The 17,658-nt window shown below is 42.9% G+C and overlaps 1 protein-coding gene across 2 annotated transcripts in view; it reads left to right on the forward strand.

Annotated features, from left to right (window-relative positions):
- Nucleotides 1–14,998, forward strand: part of LOC111964100 (signal peptide peptidase-like 3) — a 39,021-nt gene extending 24,023 nt beyond the window's left edge. For both annotated transcript variants that reach the window (XM_023987822.3, XM_023987824.3), the window contains exons 10-11: nt 11,961–12,070; nt 14,813–14,998. In XM_023987822.3, the coding sequence (XP_023843590.1) occupies nt 11,961–12,070; nt 14,813–14,884 (182 nt within the window). In that variant the 3' untranslated portion in view covers nt 14,885–14,998. The remainder of the gene's footprint in view (nt 1–11,960; nt 12,071–14,812) is intronic.
- Nucleotides 14,999–17,658: the final 2,660 nt, after the last annotated feature.

The raw sequence follows: 17,658 nt of genomic DNA on the forward strand, positions 1-17,658 counted from the left end.
AAGAGTTTAAGTTACCTGTGATGAATGTTGAAAACAAAAACTTTAATTTCTATATGCAGGAAATCCTATTTTAATMATGKGCATGGTAAGAATTGACAACCAAAGTGCGAGTCATAATTCCCATGACACCTAGCAAAATCTGAAAAGCGGTTCCTTCATTTATTCCATAGGATATTTTTAGATTCACTTAAAATAAGGTCTGTGTTTCGTGTAGGCTTACATCACCGTGCCAATTTTATAACTGTGTAGATATCCATAGGACAAGGTAACTCTGATCAATATTGGCTAAATATAAGCAAAGATTTAAAAAAAAAAAAATGTAGAGTGGATTTATGAAAATATGTTGACAAACGTTACCTTATCCTAGTGAGATTTACACGGGTATCAAAACGTCGAGGCGGTTTAAGCCTGCACGAAACACAGATCTTATTTGAAGTAGATCATGACATTCTCTATGGAAGACATGAGCGGTAAAATAACGAAGGAACCCCTTTCAAATTCAGCCGCAAGTTATTACAGGAATTATAACGCGTCGACTATTTCTCTCTAAACCATATACCTTTGACTAATCCGGAAACTATCACCTCGAAAACAAAAATGTTTATTCCTTCCGGCTATTTTAATCTAACGGGGTGGCATCCATGAGGTTCTAAATATCCTGTACATTGCACAACCTTCAATGTCTATGTCATAATTACGTAAAATTCTGGCAAATTAGTTCGCAAAGAACCAGGCGGCCCAAACTGTTTGATATACCGCTGACTCTGCGTGTGCAATTGAACGCAAGAGCAAATGACAGCAAATTTACTCTGGTATTTGCCTGCTAACTGGATTTCCTTTAAGCCTTAAATATGCAGGGTTTTAAAAATTATATACTTGTGCTCAATTGATTGTTAAGAAAGGCATGATGGTTATGGTTAAGTACACATTTGGAAGCAATGAAGTCATTGATTGGATTGCTTTTTTTATAAGAAAGTTAATGCTAGCCTACAACTTATCCTTTAGCTTACTGCATTTCGCTAACAGGCAGGCTCCTCGTGGAGTGCAATGTAATCCATGCAAGATTGGATCCCTGAGCTGACAAGGTAAAAATCTGTCGTTCTGCTCGTTTCTAGGCCGTCATTGAAAAATAGATGTTTCTTAACTGACTTGCCTAGTTAAATAAAGATTAAATAAACGGTTGTAAAAAAAAAAAACTGCAAATCGGCGCCCAAAAATACCGATTTCCGATTGTTATGAAAACTTGAAATCGGCCATTCCGATTATCGTCGACCTCTAGTTTGGACCATGATAGTTCCTTATTGAGATTGGACACCAAGGAAGTTGAAGCTCTCGACCTGCCTCTCTACAGCTCTGACTATGTGTATGGGGGCGTGGTCGCCCTTTCCTGTATGTCCATTATCAGCTTCCTTTTGTCTTGCTCACGTTATGGAAGAGGTTGTTGTTGTTGTCCTGGCACCACACTGCCAGGTGTCAGCCTATAGGAGGAGGTCAATCTCGTTCGTCTGTGATCAGGCCTACCACTGCTCGTTGTAGTTGGCAACTTAATGAGTTGGAGTCCGTGGGGACTAAGCACGCACTCCTGAGGCGCCCCCGTGTCTGAGGCGGTCAGGCGTGGCAGATGTGTTGTTGCCTACCCTCACCACCTGGGGGCGACCCATCAGGAAGTCCAATATCCAGTTGTAGAGGGAGGTGTTCAGTCCCAGGGTCCTTAGCTTAGTGATGAGCTTAGAGGGCACTATGRTGTTGAACGCAGAGTTGTAGTCAATGAACAGCGTTCTCACGTAGGTATTCCTTTTGTCCAGGTAGGAAAGGGCAGTGTGGGGTGACCAGCCTTTTAAAGCATTTCATGGGTACAGATGTGAGTGCCATGGGGCGGTAGTAATTTAGGTGTGTGGCATTCTTGGGCCAGGGACTATGGTGGACTCTTTGAAACATGTAGTTATTACAGACTGGGTCAKGAAGAGGTTGACAATGTCARTGAAGACACTTACCAGCTGGTCAGCGAATGCTCTGAGTCCTGGTAGTCCATATGGCCCTGCAGCCTTGTGAATGTTAACCTGTTTAAATGGCTTACTCGCATTGGCTATGGAGAGCGTGGTCACTCAGTCGTCTGGAACAGATGGTGCTCTCATGCATGGTTCAGTGTTGCTTGCCTTGATGCAAGCATAAGGCATTTAGCTCGTCTGGTAGGCTCCCGTCACTGGGCAGCTCGCGGCTGGTATTCCCTTTGTAATCCGTGATAGTTTGAATGGTGTAAAGAACCACACATATCCATCATGGTGTGTTTTCATGACACACATTGGGCCCCTTGTTAMAAGTGGAGAAACGTTTGAATGCCACAGGATATCGGAACATCTTTGCGAATCATGTGCATTTTATGGCAGCAGTGTATCCATCTGCAAATATATTTTTTTCAGGAGGATAATGCTCTATGACACAAGTCTAGGATTGTCCAGGAATGGTTCCACAAACATGACAGTGAATTCAGTTTTACTGCAGTGGCCTGCCCAGTCACCAGATCTTAATCCAATTGAGCATCTGTGGAATGAGAGAGAATAAACTATTCAGCGTAGGGATCCTCTACCAGCCAATTTGACACAACTGTGGGAAGCATTGGAGTCATGGGCCAGCATCCCTGTGGAACACCTTCGACACTTTTAGAGTCCATGCCCTGACAATTTTGAGGCTGTTCCGAAGGCAAAAGTGGTGAAACTCAATATTAGGAAAGTGTTCCTAATGTTTTGTACTTGCAGTGTATATTTAAGCAATAAGGCCCAAGGGGGTGTGGTATATGGCCAATATACCACGGCTAAGGATACAGTCCTTAGAAATATACCACAAACACCTGATGTGCCTTAGTGCTATTATAAACTGGTTACCAACATAATTAGAGCAGTAAAAAAAAATGTTTTCAGCCAATCAGCATTCAGGGCTTGAACCACCCAGTTTATAATGGCAAATAAATGTATTCTCAAATTGTATTTTCTCTGTTAAGCTGTGTGCACTGAATTGACATGCATGATTGTTGCTGACACGCCGATGTTCAGATGAAGAGAATTAAAAAGTCTTATCATGCACACAATCGCGGAGCTCAACTCAAACAGTGGTGTGTAGCCTGCTGTAGCTGCTGTCAGTCATTCAAAGCCTATACTTTACCATTCAGGTATGGATGCAACTTTCCAGTGCTCATATTTTTGCCATGTAATGTTATTAGAACAAAATCAGGAAACCCCATAGAATAGTTTAACTATTTACCTAGTTGCCTTGTGTGTTCCATGCCAGATAAATATTCCTCTTGAGGTGCATTCAAGTTGCAAGAGTCATAGGGAGGGTAACATGTATTCTTACAAGCAGTCAATGCACAACAATTCTTAATGCAAAAATACTTTTGATAGCTGTTTTGGCTTTTAGTAAAAAAAGAGGGGGGAACAGTTTTCCATTGCTACCACTTAATTAGTCCTTCAATTGCACGAGTGGCATCATTTTACAAATTCAGTTACAACCGGTGTTTCAAGCATGGTTTAGGTGCAGCTGCGCAACAGTACAGTCGTRGCCAAAAGTTTTGAGAATGACAAATATAAATGTTCAGTTTGTATGATGGCAATTTTCATATACTCCAGAAWGTTATGAAGAGTGTTCAGATGAATTGCAATTGCAAAGTCCCTCTTTGGCATGCAAATGACCTGAATCCCCAAAAAACAATTCCACTGCATTTCAGCACTGCCAGAAAAGGACCGGCTGACATCATGTCAGTGATTCTCTCGTTAACACAGGTGTGAGTGTTGACGAGGACAAGGCTGGAGATCACTCAGTCATGCTGATTGACTTCGAATAACAGACTGGAAGCTTCTAAAGGAGGGTGGTGCTTGGAATCATTGTTCTTCCTCTGTCAACCATGGTTACCTGCAAGGAAACACGTGCCGTCATCATTGCTTTGCACAAAACGGGCTTCATAGGCAAGGATATTGCTGCCAGTGAGATTGCACCTAAATCAACCATTTATCAGATCATCAAGAACTTCAAGGAGAGCAGTTCAATTGTTGTGAAGAAGGCTTCAGGGCACCCAAGAAAGTCCAGTAAGCGCCAGGACCTTCTCCTAAAGTTGATTCAGCTGCGGGACCGGGGCACCACCAGTACGGTGCTTGTTCAGGAATGGCAGCAGGCAGGTGTGAGTGCATCTGCACGCACATTGAGGCRAAGACWTTTGGAGGATGGCCTGGTSTCAAGAAGGGCAGCAAAGAAGCSACTTCTCTCCAGGAAAAACATCAGGGACCGACTGATATTCTGCAAAAGGTACAGGGATTGGACTGCTGAGGACTGGAGTAAAGTCGTTTTCTCTGATGAATCCCCTTTCCGATTGTTYGGAGCATCCGGGAAAAAGCTTGCCCGGAGAAGACAAGGTGAGCGCTACCATCAGTCCTGTGTCATGCCAACAGTAAAGCATCCTGAGACCATTCATGTGWGGGGTTGCTTCTCAGCCAAGGGAGTGGGCTCACTCACAATTTTGCCTAAGAACACAGCCGTGAATAAAGAATGGTACCAACACATCCTCCGAGAGCAACTTCTCCCAACCATCCAGGAACAGTTTGGTGACGAACAATGCCTTTTCCAGCATGTTGGAGCACCTTGCCATATAGGCAAAAGTGATAACTAAGTGACTCGGGGAACAAAAACATCGATATTTTGTTGTCCATGGCACGGAACTCCGCAGACCTTAATCCCATTGAAAACTTGTGGTCAAATCCTCAAGAGGCGGGTGGACAAAACAAAAACCCACAAATTCTGACAAACTCCAAGCATTTATTATGCAAGAATGGGCTGCATCAGTCAGGATGTGGGCCCAGAAGTTAATTGACAGCCTTCCAGGGCGGATTGCAGAGGTCGTTGAAGAAAGGAAGGGCGCAACAACTGGCAAATTATGGACTCGTTGGCCATTCAAACTTCAGTGTAATTATGCATAAAAAGGCCTTTGGAACACTTAAATGCTTGGTATTCTACTGTTCAGTAATTACCATAGGTAACATCTGACAAAAATATCTAAGACACTGAAGCAGCAAACTTTGTGGAAAATTAATATTTGGCGTCATTCTCAAAACTTTTTGGTCCACAACTGTAGTAGCTCTTTTTGGTGAACGTTGGGAACCGAATAGCATATGTGAAAGAGCCGTGTCATTTGGCTCGCTTGATTTGCATGCTGTTTTCTATTGCTTTTTGGGCTCCAGACGTCGATTTATCTACAGAAGAATTATAAAGCGTTCTCATGAAAGTTGGTAATTCCATTAGTGCAGGAGCAAATATAGTGAGGAGAGAGCCTCTTTGTTTTTTTTTTTTTTTTTCACCCGGTTTTTTTTTTGCAGGCCATCTAATAATTTGGTCAGGTAATAATGTATTTGAACTCACATTTCATAATCTGACATGTGTTGGGCAATATTTTAGGCTTTAAATTAGATGTACAATTTTTTTCTTAATGGTTTTAGGTATATTTTCGAAGCATTACTGAACAAAGAGCTGTTTGGGGGCCCAGTGTATGGCTCTTTTTTAGATGAATGGAGCCAAATTGTTCGTCTCACAGAAAAGATTCGGAATGCCCATCGCTACGTAACACTGCTCAAAAAGGACAATGGAGTCTTGAAAGGGCCATGCTTTGTAATAAAAACATAACAATAATGAGTAATTATGTATATTTATAATAGAATAATAATTATAAAAAATAATAATTCAGGATTGACAAACCCCATGCTTCAGCCTATGTAACATTTTGTAGCCACTATGCTTCATCGGTTGGGCTGCTGATTCAGCTCACTGAGGGCTTGATGATTGGTTGACAAGTTCAGGYGTGCTTGTCCATGGTTACATTACAAATGTGTAATGTTGTGGGTACTCGAGGACCAGGGTTGGGAAACACTGGGCTTTATGCATGGTCCAATATGTTAAAATATACTTAAATGTTTTATCTATTTATACATTTTCAGATATAACAAAAACAGTACAACCCCTCATTCTCCCAACCATCCCCTCCCTCCAAACCACCCGCCCACCAAGGCATCTATAAAAGTAAGTTAAATAGGAAAGAAAACCCGAAATAAACAGTAATAGAAACAAAAACAATGGGGGGGGAAAACGTTCTATAAAAATTATTAGGAGCACAAATGGCCAATAGAACAGACATGACCAAACTATGCAAGTTACACTAAGTAAAAGACTCTCCACGTGTTGTATTAATGGGGACCCAGGTTAAGTTTAACTTGTCGGGACCCATGCACAATGTACCTAACCTTCTCCAGAGGCAGAGATCACATCACCTCCTTAACCCACTGCATGAAGGAGTGCGACTTTGCAGACTTCCAGTGAAAGAGGACAAGGCGGCGAGCTAACATTCTGGTCTTAGGGGAGTACCCCAAAAATGCAGTGGACCAGGTTGGGGCTAACAGTTGTATTGCACATGTGAGTGCTCAAATGGGTCCAGAGGCACTCAAAGTTTAGATGGCATGAGCAAACATGTCCCACAGTTGCTGGACTCAGGAGGCATCATCAAAGCACTGGTCAACATTTGGGTATATTTTGCAGTCTGTCATTTGAGTAATGAAGACGGTCAAAAACCTTAAAACTGGAATAAGCCCCATTGCATTATGCAAATGATGTGTAGGATACGCCTAATTAGTGTTGTTGCATACTATATAGGGTAGTCGTCAACGTACTGTCATTGCTCCATGCAGTTGTTGTATTGCAAGGAAGGCAGATTAATTGTTGTCTGTATTTGTGTATAATGCTCGGAGATGGTGCCCTTCAAGATAAAGGTTAGCTCTAAGCAACCTCTCGACTGGACACTTAGTAGGCTCGAGTGGATATGAAGGAAATGTTTTGGAAAGCTGCGAGTTTGCAGGTATCTAAAAAAGTGGGTATGGGATATTATGGTCACCCTAGAGTATGGAATGAGAGATGTGTTACCAAAAATGGTCACAAAAAAACACCACACCGTTCCTATGCCAGAACATGGAATTCCGTGTCAATCTGTGACGCTGGATGAGATGTTAATGGGAAAAGCCGCTCGCTTGTTTAAGCTAAGTGACTTCGGAATTGACGAGATTTAAGGAGAGTTTTAAACAGTGGGGTTCAAAACATGGGTGCCAAAGGTTCATGGGCATTGGGGAGCACAGGAGCAGAGACTGAGAAAGTTGGAAGGCTTGACTGTAACTCCATGATGGCCCAAGTTGGGCCATCCTTGTTCTCAAATGTAGAAACCCAATAAACACATTTAGATGTATTTGCTGACCGGTAGTATTGTAAAAAATTGGGAAGGCCCAGCCCGCCTACTGGCTTAGGTCTCTAGATATACCTTTCTCATTTGTGGATTTGACTTATTCCGAATGAAGTTGGAAATGTMGCTGTCCAGTTGTTTGAACATCAWCTTTGGCAGAAAAATATGAATCTGGAATAAGTACAAAAACCTAGGTAATACAGTCATCTTAACAGAATTAATGCGACATGTTAAAGAAATGGAAGAGACTACCACCTTATGAAATACTGCTTAGTGCGCTCCAGGAGTGTTTTGAAGTTATGTTTAAACAGAGCCTTAAATGAGCGTTTGACCTTTATCCCCAAATAAGTAAAGACCTGATGCTCCACCTTAAATGGGAAGTTGGCACACCCAATTCTTCGGCTAACTGATTAATGGGGAGGATCACGCTTTTTGTTAGGTTTAACTTATAACCAGAGAATGTCCCAAAACCTTGTAGCATGTCTAAGAGAGAGGGTATAGACTCCACCGTTTTAGAGATGTATTAAAGAAGATCGTCTGCATATAAGGACACCTTGTGAGTTGTTGCCCCTTAATATTCCCTTAATCCTCTGCTCCGTCCACAGGGCGATAGCAAGAGGCCAATAGCCATATCAAATAGGAAAGGGGATAAACAGCAACCCTGCCTGGTCCTCCTGTGGAGAGGGAAGTAGCTGGAGGTAACATTGTTGGTGCGGACAGAAGCCACGGGATGAGTACAAAATCTTAATCCAGGAAAGGAATGACGGGCCAAACCCAAATCTCTCTAGTACTGTAAATGGATATTCCCACTCAACCCGGTCGAAAGCCTTTTCAACATCAAGAGAGATGACAACTCTGGCTGTAGAGTTGAGTGGGCAGAATAAAGAACATTAAATAGCYGGCGCATATTATAGAAAGATTGCCTACCTGAGATAAATCCCTTTTGGTCAGAGTTAATTGCATTAGTCTCTAAACGGCGCGAGAGGACCTTTTTAGTGAGAATTTTATAACCGCAGCACAAAAGGCTTATAGGGCGGTATGAGCCATAGTCTAGGGGATTCTTGTCTTTTTTAATAAGCAAAACCGAAATAGTCGCCTGGGTAAGTGTCTGTGGCAATTTCTGACTAGAAAGGATTTCATTGTACATTGAGGTGAGGATAGGGGATAATTTAGAGGAGAATGTTTTATAAAATGCAATAGGGAAGCCATCAGGCCCAGGGGTTTTACCGCTCTGAATGGACTGGATTGCCATAGTAGCTTCATCACTTATTGAGGCATCCATGTTGGTTTGCTCATCTGAATTGCGACAGGGGATGTCCAGATTGTCTAGAAATGCATGCGTACGAGATGTCATGAAGAGCCTCTGACGAGTAAAGGGCAGAATAGAATTGCTTCAATTCATTGTTTATTTCTTTGGGATTGGTAGAAGTTAAATCAGCTGCAATACAGATTTCAGTTATGGTGCTGCTGGCAGTGGAATGTCCAAGCTGGTGAGAACAACTTGCCAGCTTTCTCTCCGTGTTCATCAAATTTTTGTCTCGACTTAAACAGAAGCTGCTCCGTTTGTTTGGTGGAAAGATTGTCAAATTCCGATTGGTGTAGCAGTCTCTCTTTGTAGAGTTCAGGAGTCAGAGAAGATGCATATCTGTTGTCCACATCTAGAAGGAGTTGAGATAGCTCCGATAAGCGTTTGGTGCCATACGCTGTGTATGAAATAATTTGGCCCCTTAGATAGGCTTTTAACGACTCCCACACAGTAGAGTGAGACACGTCAGGGGTGCAGTTGATCTGTAAAAAGACATCAATGTGAGTTGATATGTATTTTTTAAAGGCACTACAGGATAGTATTAGTGGGTCAAGTTCCCACGTGCATTGTGACACAGTACTGTCTGGAAAGTGGATATCTAGCTGGACAGGGCTATGGTCTGAGATAACAATGCTGTGATATTGACTATTAGTTACAAAAGGAAGAATTCTATTGTCCAGCAGGAAAAGTCARTCCTAGAGTATGAGCGGTGGACTGGAGAGGAAAAAAGGAGTACTGTTTAGGAGTGTGATAGCTCCTTCTCCATGGATCAGACAAATTATATGATTCTAGAATGAGTTGATTACTGCACCTGATTTAGAAATTACATTGTTGGGCTTCGGTCTGGATCTGTCTCGACTTGGATGSAATACACAATTGAAATCTCTGCCCAATTTCAAATGATGAGAGTTAAGGTCGGGAAGTGTTGCAATGAGGTCAGASAAATTGAGCGTCATCCCAATTAGGACCATAGAGGTTAGCCAGAATAACGTGTGCTAAACAATTTCCCCATCACTATAATATATCTGCCATTAGTATCTGAAATTACTTTGGAGGAGACAAACTGGGTGCCTTTTCTGATAAGGATGGCTGCCCCTCTGGCCTTAGCACCAAAGTTGGAGTGAAATATTTGGTCTACCCATCCTCTCTTTAGTGTATCATGGTCGCTGGACCGGAGATAAACTATGTCCGGATTTAAGATGAGCATACACTCGGCTACGCTTGACCACCTGGTTAATTCCTTTCACGTTCCAGCTGATAAAGCATGTGGAGCCTAGAGTATGTGAATTAGTCATAGTAATCAGAAATTAATGTTAGTACGATCACATGACCAATGTGCTGAAAGGTCAGAGAAATATAAAGACATTTTAAAAAAACTTGGACCCCTATGCTGGTCTTCCCCCTGTTGGAATGCTGAATCTACCTYTCCTAGACTAGATTAGAGCAAAATGCTACCATGTTAAACTGAACCTCAGTAGAGCTCTATCCAGGCCAAACATAATCAAGTTTACGCCTAGGAAAGGGGATTCTGGAGGCAACCACCTCAGCCATCCAAGGTATCTTATGCAATATGCATATTTGAAGGATAGTAAAACAATATATAAAAAAGGGAGTTGTAAGTATATGTTGTATGTATTAAACATGCTCACAGTATGTTAGTAGGGTACCCTATTAAGGCATGGAAAGAGAGCTCAGTGGCTAGCCTTAGGTAGCGACTAGGCTAATTATTACCGCTCCACCTAGCACCGTCGCTGTACAGCCGCAACTAGTTGGTAAAAGCTAATTGTGCCATGTACTGTAAATAAAATACTATTCAAACTATATTGTCCGTGTGAGAACATGTCACCCTATACATACCATCATTGTTCATAATGTTAAGTTACTGGATTAATACTTGTCATTTTTGGCAGCAGGGTGGAGGCAAGTTTCAATCAAGATATAAATGCACTAGTTGGTCCTTGGTCGCGTTAGCACGGCTAGTGCAGGGTCACAGTATGAGCCCACAATAGCTAGTTCATTTTTTGTCACCTGTCCTCCTGTGGATGTTGGTGCGTAACAATGTATTCTTTGGCCTTGGTTGGGTCTAAGAATGTCTTCTACTCGCCGGAGGGAGTAGTGATCTTCAGTACAGCTGGTAACGAWTTCCGAACTTGGTGTCCAGACAGCGGTGTAGGAGCCCGCTCACCTCGTTGAAGGCTGACCTCTTCTTTGTGACTGCCGCCGTGTAGTCCGGGTAAATGCGAACATTCTGTCCGTAGTGGGTGATGGGAGCCGCTCGCGCTGCCTTACGGAAAACGTCCTCCTGAAGGTAGTGGAATGTAACTACTATGGGTCTGGGCGGCTCCCCATTCTTCGGTGTGGACTATGCTTCTGTGCGCACGGTCAAGGGTGGGGGCATAATCGAGGCCTAGAATTTCCTGTAGCAGTTTTGCTATGGACAGGGTAGGCCGCATTCCGCCTACGGTCTCGAGTCCCTCTCCCACGCCGAAAATGCGACCGTTCCCCTGTCGCTCTGTTCTCGAGGTCCTCAATCTTGGAAGTGAGTTAGACGACATCTGATGATAGCCGGGTGGCTTGCTCTTCCAGTGTCACCACTATGTTGGAGTTAGTATTTGYACCATCTTCCAGGCTATTTAGACGGGTGTCATGTCTCGCCAAGCCTTCGTTAACGGAGTCGATCTTTATSTTGACATCGTGGCGAGAATAGCTATTTGTGCTGATAGGTCAGTGGATAATGACTCCACCTTAGCCAGCAGTCTGTTCAGATTGAATGATAGCCTCCATTACCATGGCTAGGTCAGGGGGATCAAAGTCTGTGTCAGGTGAGCCCAAGGCTTCAGCAGAGGCCTGCTCCTTTGTGGCCTGTGGCCTTTGTTGTCTCGGAATTTTACGATTAAAAGGCCAACATTTTCAGGGAAAAAATATATTAATTTGGGTTCAAAATTAATTAATTCCAAATTAGTTACAAAATTTACACGGTGAGGGAGGTGTTGGTCAAGTATTAATAGTAAATTGTTCGCCCTGGATCGGAGCACCGAGAAAACACGTCTTCACATGTTGCTGCTCACCAGCGCCCCCGTTCAAATAATTTTTAGGTAATTTTTTTTCCTCCAATATGTTTTGGGGCTTTTAAGAGGTCACCATGACTGAGCTTCTCAGTCCTTCAATATAAAAATTGTCCTGGGGAGGACCACGGGTCCCCTAAGCAAGGTGACTGGAATTGGCCAAACTCGCAGTTTAATACATGTACAAATGATCCTCTTTCCCTAAAAGCGTAATGGTCATGACTTTCTTACAGTAAAGGGGAGGTTAACTTTTAAAACTTTTTTAAAATTCACTCTAACCCCTGGAAGTTTGACTGGAGTGTTTCTGACCTGTCTCTGTTCCCTCCAGGCCTGCTGACTGCCACTGTGGCCTCCAGGATCCACCGTGCGGCTCAGCCTGCCCTGCTCTACCTGGTGCCCTTCACCCTGCTGCCTCTACTCACCATGGCCTACCTGAAGGTACATATTGGGAGGCTTGATAAGGGGGAGAGGGGTGTGATGGGCTGTGAGATATGGAGTCAGTCATAAGTAGGTTAAGAGATCGGTCAAAACGGCAGGACTGCTGGGGAATAATTTTATATGACTCAAGTGTTTTGTGTAAATGTGTTTTGACTGAATGCTGACCCAGAGGGAGGGAGACGGGACTGAGATGAACTGATAGAAGCAGCGTTAAGTGGTAGAGGAGGCCTAGAGGAGTAATCCAGGATCTAGGCAGATGGGATACCAGGCCAGGGACCCAGAGGTAATGGATGAGGACATAAGTGGATATAGAGGGTATTATTAGGGACGCCACAGACACTATGGAAGCTCTAGTGTAGAGCACCTGGTTATGCGGGAGGAGCATTTTTAAAATCTAAATGGTTAAATGAGTGATGTCATTGTTGCAGTATTATGTGAGTGGGCAACATCTACTATCATCGTAAATTGACATCTAGAATTATTTTGTCATATTTTATATTGCGCAAATTTCCCTAATATGGACAGTTTGTTACTGCCTTACACAAGCTTGCATTTTCACCCCATAGAATTTAGTGAAATTTCACATCCTTTTTACCTCAGATTGGTGATGTTAGTATAAAAGTTTATAGTCATCACAATGACAAGATTGATTGCTTAAAACAGATTTGGTTTTGAACCATTGATTTTTTTTTTCTCCCACATGTGCCGGACTTGTGCTGAAACGGAGTTAATGCAATTGTGACTGTTGATATCTTATGCTGTGTCGTGATTCGTTTAAGTTAACTTACAGAAAGTGTTCCTCTCCCTTTTTCGGGATGGCAGCCTACCAAAATCAAAACAATCCACCATTCCAAAATATAGAAATGAGCCTTCTACAAGTTCTCATCTAACCAACCATGTGTAGGTTATTCCAAGTTTCCATGTGGCCTTTGAATAGTGTTATTTTAAACTGAGCTACACCCCAAACGTTTGCTCCCGGTTCTATTGATTTCACCCTGATATCCATGGAACTGATTAACAAACAAAAAAAGTGTTGCGTTATAGTTAGCGGGTTGGCGTTCCTCTTCAATCAAAATGCAGCACTTGTGGTTTTGGTAATCAGTGTCTGCTGCGATCTCATCGTCAAAACTAAGACCTTCGTCGAAACAAAGACGGTTCTGCCGAGATAATGGAGGAAAGAAAACAGGAAGGTTCCACACCACTTTCTCTGTTGGGTATCTTACCTAGTTATTTTCAGATCTCATTTAGCTTTTTTGTAGCTTTGGCAACTGTGTTTTATTTTCCAGTTCGCTCCGAGGCTTCCCCCCTTGGCTGCAACCCTTCTAATTTAGTGTACCCTGCGCGCACAACCCATGTGGAATTCCTGGTCTCTGGCAGAGTTTGGAACTGCCAATCGRCGGTCAATAACGTAGTGTTCATCTCAGCCTTTGCTGGCCTTCAGTCCCTAGTCCCATGGATCACCCCTGAGAAAACTGCTACTCCAGCTGCTCTCTTGATCTGACAACGTTTTCTCTCATAGTCGGAGAGCATCTGGTCGTCGCGGTGGTGGCACAGGGCTACTCAAGTGGAGATTCTCTTTTCGCCCTCAGTCACCTGTAGCTCCTCATTTRAATTCTATGCTGTCACTGTCACTTGTCCACTCAAGCTTAACATTGTTGTCATCTATCGCCAACCAGGTGCCCTTGGAGAGTTCCTCAATGAACTTGATAAGCTAATTTCCTGACGATGGCTCATTTACTCTGCCTACTGGGTGACTTCAACCTCCCGAAATCGGCCCAATTAATTTGTTTCCAACTCTTTCTTTCCCCTTGCCTCTTTTGACCTCACCCTTTCCCAGTCCCCTCCCACTCACAAGGCAGGCAATCCGCTTGACCTCATCTTTACTAGAGGCTGTTCGCCTACTAATCTTCCTGCAACCCACCTCCAGGTCTCCGATCACAACTTTGTTTTCCTTAGTTTTAACAGGACGTGCAACCTCATCTCCCTCTCTCTCGCAATTGATTTCAACGTGATGTCAATATGAGGGATCAACAAATAAGTGTTGCATTTCTCTTTCCGCTTTGGCGACCCCCAAATCAAAATGCATCACTCCAAATGTAGCTGGCTGTCTTCTGCAGGTTGCTCACTAACCATATATAACTTTATTTCCTTCGGACCCCCCTAATCGATATCAGTGATTTTATTACCACGAGAGGGTTTTTGGTGCGTCTGCCGTTTTACAAGATGCTCTTTAAAAAAATGTAATATAACAACTATTATTGCACATTGAGTGTATTGTGTACATAATACATTTTATATTTTCAGTATTTACCGGACTGTTTCTGCATATTGGTTATTGYTTTGGACACGTTGAAACTTTGTTTTGACATTGGGCTATTTATCAAAATGTCTTGTCAACAGGAAACAGCRACAGCATCATTTTCCACTTAAGTTTTAGGAATATAAATTTAACTTTCAACATTCATTTCCAATGGTATTGTACCTAATCAGGTAAAAACTGCTTAATGAGTCCAAAAATGTGCTGCGATTTGATATACTAGAAATCACTAAAATTGGTTTGCCTTGCCTAATATGATGTGGTAAGGAATCCTCCATGCCAGTGGGTATAGACAGTCTAACACGTATGTTGTACCACTGTTAGTGGGCCTCGGGATAATATCTGTGGGTGAGGATAGGAGGGGTGTGATACTAAATGAGAGACCAGTACTAACAGGGAAGCTAACCCTGTGGTGTGTCCTACAGGGAGACTTGCGGCGTATGTGGTCAGAGCCTTTCCACACGAAGGCCAGCAGCTCCCGCTTCCTGGAGGTATGATGCACCCTGGGAACACACAGCCAGCGTGGGCAGGACCAGGGACCCCTACCCACTGCCCTGAGAGAAAGGGAGTGAGAGGGAGAGCGCACACTGAAGAGGCCTCGTCCTCATCACTAGTTAATTCTTTCCACCCATCCTCTGAGCAGCAGACCTCACATATGGACACCAGTGTGTGGACCTCATTGCCAGACACAACTCCTCATTGCTTCCTGTTTTCCTCTCTCTTCCCTAATTTTCCTTCCCTCATCCACCCCCCTACCATGGCTCATTTCATTTTGTCAGGCCTCTCCCTCTCTCCTTTTGCTCTTGGTCTTTCTGTTTTACTACCGCCCCTCATCTGTATCTCCCCGACTGCTGGACTTCAAGGCCAGGCATCCCCCTATATGGACTACTGGGTGTGGGATGTGACTGAGGCTTTTTTTTAGCATCTTCATTACAATTATTGTTATTATTCTGGAATGATTTGGATTGAACTGTGGAGGAGGATAGGAGAGTAGGCATAACTGCTGCTGCCACTAGGCAGGAAAATGACATCAGTGCACAGGACCAGCAGCCTATCGGGGAGAGAGAGAAGGAACAGCAACGGTTCATCAGTCGCTCCCTCATCCATTTCTCTGCCCTCCATCTACCCCTTCTGTCCCCTGAACACCTCTTTATCCTCAACACCCTCCCCCTCTCTAACAAACTCCCACCTTCTGTCATTCGCTGCCCCATCACAGATACAGGTATTTTATTTAGAAAAGATTTTATTCTTGGCATATACAGAAATGATGCATTATAAATTGTGAATGTGTCCCTACTATTGCGGGGGGAAGCATCTCTCTTTGTATATATATATGTGTACACAAGTATTTGGGTATCATGTTGTGTGACTGTGTGTGAGCGAGAGCGCATAGTATGCGAGACTGTGTTATTTCATTATTATGAACAATTTAATTATGTTTTGGATTTTAGATCCAGGACAGGTATAAAATACCTTGACAATGAGAACTTGTGGAGTAACATTTAGGGGTTGAGGGTTGATGGGACATGTAGTTTTTTGGGCAGGTCTGACTTGGACCACAGCTCGGTTCTGTAAGGCTAGGAGTGGTTTACTTGTGAACAAATTTCCTCCAACGAGTGACAGAATGGACATTGGGAAAAACCAAGTTAACCATGGGTGTGTGTGTGTGTGTGTGTGTGTGTGTGTGTGTGTGCGCCTGGTCGTATAGAATAACCTCTAAAGTCTGATATGGACCTTGAGGGAGGAGATCTCTATGCCCTTCTGAGGGATTTATCTTAATAAAGGATTGTAATCAATGGACCCTGAGGTTAAAACTAACCCATAGCTAGGTTTTTACTGTCAAAGGTTGTCAAAAGTTTTTGGATTGTCATTCCTCCCACAGTTTTGTGGTGCTTGTCAGTTAGATCAGGGTCCCCCCCCAAAACCCCATAGGTGCATGTTATGATTTTTTCCCTAGCACAACACAGCTGATTTTAAATAATCAAAGCTTGGTGATGAGTTGGTTATTTGAATCAGCTCTGTAGTGCTAGGGCAAAAACCAAAATGTGCACCCAGAGGGGGCCCCAGGACCGACTTTGGGAAACCCTGAGTTAGATCATAGCTTAAACAGTACTGGAATTAAAGTGTGTGTGTGAAAGTGTTTGTGTTTGTGAGAGCGAGACAGTCGGACGGAGAGAGAGACTTAAATGGAAAATGCAGTTTACTGGCTTCCTGTCCTGAGTTTTCTTTTTTACCTGTTTTTTATGTTTGTTCTCTGGCCTTGCATGTCAAGTGTACAGTGTGTGTCATTCCTTAGACTGCAACAACAGACTGCTGGCCCAAACCAATGCACTAAGCTTTGCCAGCAAGGCTGCAGAGAGGAAAGTTACATGGACAAAGGCCAGGGATTCGGGAGGACTGAACAGTTCTGACTGAACAGTTCTGACTGAACAGTTCTGACTGAACAGTTCTGACTGAACAGGCCACCTGGCTGATAAACATTTTTATCATTTTTTTTTACACTCGTTTAGCCCGATTTCACTCTAGCTGATCATTACCTGGACATGGTCTAGCTGTGGGACAGACCACTGTCGGACAGCCTGAACATAATGGACATGTAACCACAACCCCATTCCTGTCCCCTCTGCCTCTTTATGGACTTGGCAAAGAAAACTGTTGATGATCATAATGATGAATAATTGAAGAAAAAAAATACAGATGTTTTCATTTTTTATGAAAGATGGCTTTCTATTTATCCGCTTGTTTGTATGTTTGAGGTTTTTTTCTTAGAGCTGTAGATTTAGGTTTTCCATCTTATACTTTTCTTTCCTCCCTTGCAGCAGAGGGCTTTAGCTCTTTTGTTGCGGTGACATTACAGCTGAAATGGATTCTTATCATTTTTTTWAAAAAGTTGAATAAATTAAGAGCTGTTTAGTGAAACATGAATCCTAATGAGCTGAATCTAAAACATTTTGTCTCCTTTAACCCCCTCTCTGCTCCCTGTTCCTCTCCCCCTTTCCCTCCATTCAGTCAGGATTCTGCTGTAAATAAAACATAATTCTAACTATACGGCTCCTGTGTCCATCTCTTATTTTTTTTTATCTGTTAACTTAGATAAAAGTTGGAGAACTTTTGATAGATTACTTTCTTCCACACTAGCTCCTGTATTGGGCAAAGGGGATCATGTTTGATTATTCAGTCATACTCTGTGATGTTACTGGTGGTTTATATTAATAATATGTTTTTGTATGAGGAATAGATGTTGAAATGTGTTCTCATGAGAAAATATGAG

The sequence above is a fragment of the Salvelinus sp. IW2-2015 genome, linkage group LG5 (genome assembly GCF_002910315.2).
Source record: "Salvelinus sp. IW2-2015 linkage group LG5, ASM291031v2, whole genome shotgun sequence".
Lineage (NCBI taxonomy): Eukaryota > Metazoa > Chordata > Actinopteri > Salmoniformes > Salmonidae > Salvelinus > Salvelinus sp. IW2-2015.